This window comes from Crassostrea angulata, chromosome 5 (assembly GCF_025612915.1).
Source record: "Crassostrea angulata isolate pt1a10 chromosome 5, ASM2561291v2, whole genome shotgun sequence".
NCBI lineage: Eukaryota > Metazoa > Mollusca > Bivalvia > Ostreida > Ostreidae > Magallana > Magallana angulata.
In genome coordinates this window covers 41,029,918-41,041,053 of record NC_069115.1, presented here as the reverse complement: position 1 = coordinate 41,041,053, position 11,136 = coordinate 41,029,918, and the positions used below count along the sequence as shown (strand labels likewise).

Sequence of the window (11,136 nt, the reverse complement as noted above, 5' to 3'; positions counted from 1 at the left end):
CATGTAGTTTTTGTTATTTTTTATGTTTTAACAAAAGTTTATAACGTTAAAACGTCAATAATAGAAAGACAGTAAGAATGTATTACAGGCTTTAAAAATGTATATGTAAAATCTAAATGAGAATTAAAGATATGTACCCTTATTACACGGTCTATTATTCATAATAACTAATTATGCAAAATTACCAAGTTTGAATAAAGAACTTTATCTTTTTTAACCTTGAAGTCGTTACAAATACAATTATAGTCCTAAAATTATGACGAAATATTTATCTTTAAAAGGTGCCACATTGAAATTATTCATTTGTGTTCATATTGGAGTTTTTAGCGAATGAAACTTGTTTTAATTTATTTTAGTTAATATGCAAGTGTTTTTATTTGCTTGATAACATTGTCATTGTAAGATCCTTATCATGAATACTAGTAGATTGTTCATTTTGTGTTTAATTTGGGTTGCTTTTTTTTTTATTGAGAAAGCTGTTGTACGCTTGGTGTTCAAAATACGGCTTGTGCAATGAACTATTTAATACTATACTCTAATGTAATATTGGATTATTACTAATAGATACTTTACTCTGATGTTGTTTATTTGAAATACTAAAATATGTCATTTAGTGGCCATAAAATGGTTTCCTAGGATTAAAGTACTGAATATCCTGGAAAGCGGTTAACAAGCTTGTATGGAATGTATTTGCATGTAATTCATATATCTTTTAAATACTGAGAAGTTTTTCGATATAACTTTCGAATACCGACCATTCCCTTCTTGTGATGCCGGTGTATGTGTTTTCCAAAAGCACTTTAAATATTCGAAAAGTACTTTTTAAGTTTTCACTCACATTGTACACGGTATATTTTTTTCAATTCTGAAAAAGGTTAACACAAAAAAGGGGGATCTAACACTCTAGTTATAAATTATTGAATAAAATAAAACGTTATGATTCCTCAATGTTTAATTAAAAACTAGGTTAAGTGTAAAGTATTCACGAAGCTATAACCGTCCATTTTTACTCGCATTAAACACAATTAATTGCATGTTATAAAACCTTAATAGATAGCTATTATCGTGTTGGTTGAAACTAGGTTAAAAACTTTCCTTTTAAAAGGTAGTTTCATCGCGAATCTTACTTTTATGCATATTTTGGCTTGGACAGAAATTCAGTAAATCCTTGCATCATAAGAAAAAACAACAACAAAACCAACGTTATTACGGTACTTAAATGAGAGTGTAAATATTTCGTTTTTCTAAAAAAAAAAGTGCACAATTATATTGAATGAAAATCAATTCATCATATGTAGTGCTCTGACAAGGCTTCTGAGTTGCGTTGGAAATACAAAAAGAGGAAGAAACACACGACCCCATCCTGACAAAAACCACATTTTAAAAGGTTAACTATCACCAATGATCAAAATTAACTCGTACATCTGTTCTGTAAACTCAAGTTCTGATCTACAAAACCATAAATTTGATCTCGAAAGAATTATTACTCGAAAAAATCATAACAGTTGTCTAAATAAATACTTCTTTCCACGTCTCTCTTTAGAATTTTGTCAAAAGATAGAAATTAGATGCTAATTTGTAAAATATAACATAATGTTGTTGTTGAACTGGTATGTACGTGCTCAACTACCCAAATGCTAAATGATCATATACGTTTTTTTTATTCTAAGGAAGACTATATTTAGTATGTAGATGCAAGCATTTATGTCGTTATTAGAAAAAGTGAAATGTACAATATCATTGTAGTGTTTACAAATGGAAAGAAAAGAACATTAAAAAATCTAGGGGGCTATTTGTGTATGATAAGTTAATGATTGAATAAGAGAACAAGGCAGATACTCTTCCATAGCAAGAATGTTTGATATCATAGCTTGTTTCTGTACATGTATCTTGATTGGCCTATTTTTTGTCGTTGTCTTCAACTGGAAAGCAACCACAGAATGATTTTTTTTGGTTTTTTTAATATTTAAGAGATAGGCGAACAATTATCTTCTTGTAACCAATATGCAAGTACAAATATCCCCCGTTGACCGGTCGCGCCCACAGTGCGCTTCTTGTCAAAATTAGGAATACCATGATCAAGGTAGATGTCAAAATTGGGGATATGTCATACATGTAACAAGGAAACACGAAACGTTGATGAATTGATTTTGTAGTGAAGATCAAAGTAAAAAACCTTGAGGAAGCGTGGACTTCAAATACATTAGAGTTAGGATCACGTGCCTTGTAGTCAGTCCGGTGTATGCATATAAAACCATCTTGTGACGTAGTGTCTTAAAAAGTATAAGTCGAGATGTCATGCGGTACCTTAAAACAGTGTTTAGGGTTTTAACATCTTATGGCTTTTTCAACGCAAACCAACGTTTTATTGACATTTAGTTTTAGGTGATTCACAGGTATTTATACTGTTAGATAAGGAATTAAAGCAAAATAAACTTTTTAAAGCAGCTTAGTTATTTGAATGCATTTTGGCGTACTGAAAATTCAATTTCAAGCTTTTTTTGAAAATTCTAAAAGGTATAATGAGAAAGGTAGAAGATATAATGCATACGGTAAAGGTGTGGGATTTTCTTTTTTTTCAAACAATGCCATGTTTTATCAAAAACAGTTCTGTCATTGCAAGAAATTGGTGCCGTGTCAATTGAAACATAACATTGAATTATATCGGTTCCTTATCTTCAAATTAATATATTAACACAAATGTGATCGTAAAAGAATATGTAAAATGAAAGACCTAGAACCTTTTTATTTTAATATTTGGTTAGCTGACATGTCTTCTTGCTAATAAAAAATGTAGTACAGCGAGTTAAACAGAAAAATAAGAAGATTGACACGTCGATTTCACCTTGCTGCCATATAAATGTAGTGCATAAACAATTCTTTATTGTGATGACATGAAAATCAACAAATGACTTAGTCCATACATTTAAAACAAATACTTGCCATATGAAGAGGATTTTTTTTCATTTATAACGAAAATGAAAACTGTACATCTTTATTAGGATAATAGTATCGGATTTTTAAAAAAATCAGATTAAATATTGTAATACTTTCCAAAAGAGTGGACGAATGTGGACAATATGTCGAATACAGTATACTTTCTTCAAAATGCAAAATATGACTTCACGAAGACCAAAATTATAATTTTTATTTTTTTAATATTTTCTGAGGGAGTCGTTGACCTCTAAACACTAGTCTGAAAAGTGTGTCAATGCCAAATATCAAATCCTTATTGTAATAATATCAAATGCATTCTTTATAGCCTAGATTAATTTAAATGTGTCCAATTGACTTGCATTAACTGTTTGACATTTGCCTGGCGTATTTATTTACATGATTTAATACAATTCAAATGTGGCCAACAGTCACAAAGTCGTACTAATCGAAGAGCAGTCATGATTTTAAGTATGTGTTCCTGTTCCTTTTTGAAGTGAACTCAAAGGAAAGTCAAGGTAAGCTTATTTTATGCAGTTTGCAAATTAACTAACTGTCTCTGTTTCTATCATTTCTTTTGTATATCGAAAAGTGCTTGTTCATAGTGATTAATGTAAATGATAAAAAATAAGGGTGCTTAATTATTCACCAAATGCTCTCTTAAACAAACTTGTTGTAAATTCCTCTTTGTTACTGAAATTCATCAAATAAATGAATATGCTTTAAAATTTATAGAAAAAAGTATAATTGAAATTAAAATGCGGTATTAAACAATTGTCACGATTGTGTTAATTTTGATATACAATATTTAGATTTTGTCAAACTGGGCAATGGTATTTTCAAAGCAAAACTTCTTATTTCAAACGTATTAATTATACAATTTCAATTTTAAATGCAAAACCTTAACTTATGACCCACTTATATATGCATAAAAAATCTACGCAAGAAACGAAGAAACAATACTTGTATTGCGTTGTAAGAAAATATAAATGAAGCATATGACACACAGATATCTTACGAGTTGCTTTCCTGAACTTGTCATTAAACATTAAACTCTGCAAAAATGTATGTTTTTGTTTCTGTAAACACCAGAGACCCTCCCATAGAGAACACAACATACCAGTGTAATAGCTGAGAACTGAACAAGGAAAAGAAACAGTACACCAATATATATGTGCACGTTTATAAAACAATTGATAATAAGAAACAATTCTAACGTTTAAAAAAAGAGTTTTAGATATCATTGCTGAAGACAAATGATATACCATATACCACCTTTCAGGTTCATAAGGCAATTAAATGTGAAAAAACCATTTTAAACAGCATTAAAGCTTGAAAAATAAACCTGGAAACATGAAAAATTTACATGAAACATCAAAAGATATTCATTATTTGACAAACTGTTTATCTAGTAGGTTTTTTTAATCAACGTATATATTTCAAAACTTAAATAAAACATATTTCTTGACGACACTAAATTGTAGTCACAATTGACTAAGTAGAAAAAAAACCCTGAAAGTTTAAATTCCAGAAGATTGACATTTAACATTTATCCAAAAATGTATTTATTTATTCGGTCAAATGTATGCATACGTATTAATTGAGCAAATCTATTCGCTTACCATGCAAACCGCCTAGGATATATAAACCCTTAAAATATTCTTAACATATTATTTGTAGACGTCTCCAATTACCATGGCCACCAAACTTTTTGTGTTTCCTTTGGTTTTCTTAGCGGTTTCGACATTTGTTGAAGGTAATGATTACTAATATTAGGATTAATACGTTTTATTATTGAATTTTCAACAAGGCTTGGTGGTCAATCTGAAAAACTGATGCTTTGTTTAATTTAGCAATGAATTATTATAAGTAAAGTAAAAACTCAAAATATTCGAATTCTAGCTTTACATTAAACTTCTTTTCAATACTTTTATACAAAAAAATAATAATAAAGTTTAAAGACGACAACGATCATCTTGACTTCCATAAGGTAAATCACTCTTTAATGAATCTAGAATTTCTTAGGAAGTAAATAATTGAAAGCTGTCGACTAACATAAAAAGAGGTGTCAGTATTCTGAATCAGTCCTTGTTACATAGATTCTATATATTATGTTCTTAATTTATCAAATTATAGAGCACCTATAAATTAGAATAATGAAACGAAAATATATTGAAATTTCATAAAATTGCTTGATTTCGCAGCACTTTTTGGGCTCGTCCTTGTAACCTGCTTACTCGTTCGTATATCGTGCGTGATCGTTCATGTGTCAGACTCGTGCGTGTTGTTGGTAAAAGAAATAACGTGTTTACTACTGTATTATATGTAGTTAATCAGGTTCAATCAGGGGTTAGGGGGATTTACCCCGGGTTGTATTCCGTGCACCCTAAGGCCACATGCCCGGACAACGAATATATTTTCTATGTAAACCAGATAAATCGATTTCCCATGTTAAATGAACGGCACATACACTTTCAAGATTTATCGTTTACGCATTAATGCAATGTGACGTAACTTTTCTACGCATTTCATGCATTAATGTCAATATTTACCTTCGGCTTAAATAGGAAGTTTACATCCTCCTTATTAGCCAATCAAATCTTGTGTAACAAGCTACACAGGAAGGAATTGTCTTGGTGTGCTGAGAAATTTTTTTAAAGCAAAATTATAATCATATTAAAGATAAATGTAATGTGCACATTGAAATCAAAACGTGACAATGGAGATACCTAAACATCCAGCCTGTTAAACATAAATCTGTAATGAATGGAATATATAAAGATGTCTAACGTCTAGAAAAAAAAATGTGAATCATTATAACATTGTTAAACATTTTCTAGCCTTTTGACATGGTTTCAATATTATTGATAAAAAAAAGTTAACATGCCTTTGCTAATCTTTTTTATATTCAATTTTACTTTTTTTAGCTGGAGGCAAACGAAAAGTAGAAAATAAGTAAACCTAAGAAATTAATAAAAATTGCACGAAACAAAAACAGATCTAATGTTATGTCTTTAAGAGTTGGATGGACTACATTTTTGCTTATTTTTTTACAGGGGGATATCGAAAAGATACAGGTATGATTTAAGGCTGAATTTAAGGCGCTTAAAGGGAATCTACGTTAAAAAATAAAATCTAAAAACAGCGCAGCTCAAAACAAAAAAAACTATATTGTGTAATGTAAAATATATCCCAATCTTTGTTTTACAAAAGAATTTACGACTTCTGACCAATTATTAAAATGTGTATCATTCACAAACCAATCAATATTTAAATATAATGATTGTAAAATTTAATTAAAGGAATCAAAATAAGGGTAAACTAAATGTTTTATTTCATTTTGATTCATAGAAGCGCTTTCCACGAGACTGAACAAAATATTTACTACTTTGCCATATATATATATATTTTCACATGTGTAGGTGACTGCATTTGCACATTGGAATTTAATCCAGTCTGTGGTAAAGACGGCAAAACCTATTCAAACAGTTGCTTCCTGGGATGCGCGTAAGAAGAAGATACAGCATTTTTACTTCATATTATATCAAAAACGAATCATTGTTCTGCTTGTTTTGAATTGCCAAACACTACAGTTATTTAATTTTGTCAATGCTATTTGATGCAGGAATGTCCGTAAAGCGTGTGACGGAAAATGTCCTTGCAAACCAAAGGGATACAGAACACCATGGAAACCAGTAAACCCAGGAAAGTCTAGCAATATTTAAAACATTCTTATCAAAATATAAAATTTAAGTACACTATTTATGAAATAGAAATACATGTAATGTCTAGATTGGCTTCTGTAATTGAAATTGATAGTGTACCTTTACACATGTAGGTGGCTGCATTTGCACATTGGAATATGATCCAGTATGTGGTAAAGACGGCAAAACCTATTCCAACAGTTGTTTCCTGGGATGCGCGTAAGAAAAAGATAAAAGCATTTTTTATCACATTAGATAACATATTATGTTTTTACTTGTTTTCAATTCCCAGTATAACCAAACTGATTCGATTTTGTCAATGATATATAATGCAGAAATGTCAATAGGCATCACCTATTCCAACAGTTTTTTCTTCAGTTGCACGTATGAAATTATAAATCATTTTTTTCTTGGACTGTATTAACGAAACATCTTTTGAATTCCCAAACACAACGAAACTAATTAATTCGAGTTTGTCACTGATGTATATTCCAGGAATGTTGGTAAGGCGTGTGACGGAGAATGTCCTTGCAAACCAAAGAAATACAGAACCCCACGGAAACCCGGAAAGCCAGATTGTTCTAATGGAAAGTGTGGTGGACCCAAAGGCTACAAACCTAGACGACACTAACAGCACAACGCGAAAAAAATATAACATTATGAATTAGTTGTTCAGTGTAGAATATATAACCGTTTTTAGGACAGAGCTGTATGTATACATTTTAAGATTTATTTGATGTTAAAAGCAAGAGAAAAATATTCTAATACAGAAAAAAAATCAATCTTTATTGAAGTAGAATGCACTTCAGTTGTTTCATTTAACCACAACGCCATATTTTTTATACAATCAATTTGTATAAGGAAATAAAAATTTGATGATATTGTTTTGTACGTTTTATAGATAGAATCAAGCTAGTTGAGAACATCAATAAAGAAAATATTACGCTTCAGCAAATATCATTAATACAAGTATCATATCCTGTATTGATTATATTTTATCATGCGTGTATCGTGTTTAATCATTAATTAACCATTACTTGAGTGAATGATACCCTATCGTTTATTTTGTAAAACAAAAATGCAGATACTGTATGATATCATATATATTTCCAATTTGATCCTCCCATTTTATAAAATATCATTTGATTCTTTTTAAAGAACATTCACATTTATAAAGTAAAATTTGCAAACTTCATTGAACTAGAGAAGGGTTTGGCTTATTCAGAATGAAGTGTTTGTGTATGACAACCATTTTGATATATAGTTAATTCAAAATTATTTCATTTTGCTTATTTTGGAGAAATGATTGCTAAATACAGAAACGTAAATGTACTGTTGTACCTTATGACATTTAAAAAAAATAAGACCAACATCGATTCCACTAAACAGCTGTTACGGTTTTATTTAATTTATTAAAAAAAAGCAAAGTGTTACAAATAGAGAATCGCTGGGTTTTTCCTACCTGAAGATATTGCGAACATTACCGATACTTAAGCTTTGTCATAATTAATGAAAGTCACCTAACTTTTTTTATGGATCAATAGCATTGAATTAATTCAATTCCAAAAGTTCTGATTAAAAAAAAACCTCTAGCGATTTGCATGATTTGCAGATTAATTCATCTTCGAGTCCACTTTTCGTGCATCTCGAACTAAAACACTCTATAACGCTGTCTTTCTGAGAATTTGATGGATTTTCTGTTTTATGAAAGGTAAGGGAAATTTGCAGAAGAAATTAAATTTGTTATGCATTGATTGTGAATAGAATGTTTTTACGTAAACGTATTTTACAGGCATCATTAAATTAATTTTTTTTAATCTATCATATTGACTATTTTTCAACGTTTTTCTTTACATAACTTAATGTAATTCCTTTTCAATTCATCTTTGATGAAAAAAATAACAAAAACTTGTTTAGCCATTGGTGAACATTATTCATGTATGGCAATTTTCTAACTGCCATCTTCAAAACAACCTAGCCTACATAAAACGGGTTTCCGGTAAAGTTTAGATGATTTTCTAGCTTGAATAAGGAACGATTACAAAATACCTATGCATCTATTTTATTTAGTACTTAGAGTAAGTACCGAACAAAAGTATGTCTACCGACACGAAGACAGACATTGTTATTATTTTGCACACTGTATCACCCCTCCGCCTGCTTCACCTGCAGGGGGATCGGTACATGTATTATTATCAGAATCATTGTTCACTTTGTCAAAGTTACATAGAAAAGGGCATTTTACCTACAACAGAATTCTGAAATGGTTCCAATGTTAACTTCGTAAATTAATGTCATCAAGTTTGATATATCCTAATTACAAATGCATGTATTTCTCATCCTTTAAGCTTGAATAACATTGGCATGCATTATCTGTCTGTCACTTGCCTGAAAGTGTTTATTTCTTTAAATAATTAAATAATGTTAATGCATGTATTATAGAAGAAGTGACAGTCTTAGAGGTCGAACACAACCCTGTGTTCCTTTCACATAATAGCCCTGTTTGATTAAGTATACTTAAAGCAGGTCATGGTAATATGGTTTTACGCAGTTTTTGAATTAATTGTTGTTTTTTGTGTTTTGTGTTTTTATTTTGTAGATTGGAAATTCCTTGTTCATAGTGAATAATTTGACTTTAGTAGAATATAAACTCACAGAATATTAGAAACAAATTATTCAGTGTAAAGCACATTTTGGAATACCATGAACAACAAACATTTCGTGATTGTTTTTGTTTTCCTAGCGATATTTATTGAAAGTAAGGATTTTGAATACTGTAGAATCATAAAACTTCGTGGTGGCTCAATTTTCGTGGTATTAATGGGAAACCCCCTCCCTTCCCACAAATATACATCATTTACATTCTCAACGAACGAAAATTATAAAGAGTTTGTTTTCGTACTAAACTAAAATCCGATGTATCCACGATATAACATTCCTAGTAATAATAAGCAAAATATCAACAATCTACGAAAATGGGTTCCCACGAATTTGAATGATTCGACAGTTTAAGAAATGATTCTTTTCATCCTTATACTTTCAAATTAGATATCAACGTTATAGAGGTGAAATTGTCAACAAGTTTCTCATTATATTTATCTGATATTAGTTTAGATTAAATTAGTTTAAATTCCGATCATGTTCTCCCTAAAAATTATTTTGTTTTTCTTTTATCTAAAAAAAACCCCACGTAGTCTCTCTTTACATTTTTAAATGACGCTTGTTTAGTTGAAACCTTGAGCGGATGAAATTTAAAACATGCAATTTTTACCATCAACAATTACATACTATCATTGGAAATATCTATAAGAGTTCAAGCAACTATATTTAAGTATTGCGGGTGGAGTTTGAAGATATACGCGGGCATGTTAAGGCTTCCCGATTGATTTTACAGCGATGTGTAGAAAGTGAATTTGTCTGTACTTCATACGATATGACGTCATAATTAACTTTGACGTCACGATCTGCATTCCTGTCGATAGTTCTCAGGGAATGTATCTTAACGTTAAAAGTGAATTATATTAAATCAGTGTAAAACTGCATGTTTCCTTTACATAGATGCTGCCAATAATGCTTGACGTACAGATTTCATTCATATTAAAAACCAGTATCAAATAATCGGCAGTTTTACAGCTTCGTGTTAAGAAAAAGACTATTTATAAACTAGTGGTTTGGACACTCTCCCTGCTACGTGTAAACATTTTGATGCATGTAAAAACCAGCTTGGCGCAGGTGGAAGCTCAACACAATTTTAGAATATTTTACGTAAAATTTGTTGAGAATGTAAGTACCAATGTGAATCGTGCTTGGGAAACCTACGGACTTACCCCATTTTTTCGTAAATCGCTTTTGATGAATAGAAATGGACATTATTTTTATGATTTTGTAGAATGTTTCAATAGTATTTTCCATAAACGAAATATCTATTTCAAGCCCAAGTAAGAACTTCAAAGTATATGACATAACAAAGAGGTTTTCTTAAAAAAACATTTATGATTTAATGTCAAAAATCACATGCGCCGATGCAATTTCAATAGATCATTTGCAATATTAGGATTTGCCCGTCAGCTAGGTGATTACAAAGTACATATGACGTCACAAAAATGCATCAGCTATAATGTTTAACATCGTTGTCAATAAATGTAACAAAAATTTCTAAATATACTCCCGGTCAAAGTATTTTTGCAGTGATTCAAATAATATCGTTTTTCAGCTGTATTTTAGCACCGGGACGCCTTAACATTGCTGCGTACACGTATGATTTATCATAATTTTTATCACTTATATAGACAAAAATGTATTGCATACAAATAAATGTAGACAAAAATGTATTGCATACAAATAAATGTAGACAAAAATGTATTGCATACAAATAAATTTTAAAAAGTACAGCTTTATGGATGTTTTTGCCTCAAGGGCTTCATGTTATTTGCAAACAGGGTTTAAAATATATATGGTGGTTCTTATTTATTTTATTTATTAGGTTAAAGTAATTCGA

At 30.2% G+C, this 11,136-nt stretch overlaps 1 protein-coding gene across 1 annotated transcript; it reads left to right on the top strand.

The window, feature by feature from the left end:
• The first annotated feature begins 4,629 nt into the window (after nt 1-4,629).
• LOC128183516 (insoluble matrix shell protein 6-like) lies at nt 4,630-7,269 on the top strand. The gene is made up of 6 exons (XM_052852544.1): nt 4,630-4,690; nt 5,991-6,011; nt 6,357-6,441; nt 6,560-6,648; nt 6,773-6,857; nt 7,134-7,269. The coding sequence occupies exons 1-6, from the start codon at nt 4,630-4,632 to the stop codon at nt 7,267-7,269; spliced, it is 477 nt and encodes a 158-aa protein (XP_052708504.1).
• The last annotated feature ends 3,867 nt before the right edge of the window (nt 7,270-11,136 follow it).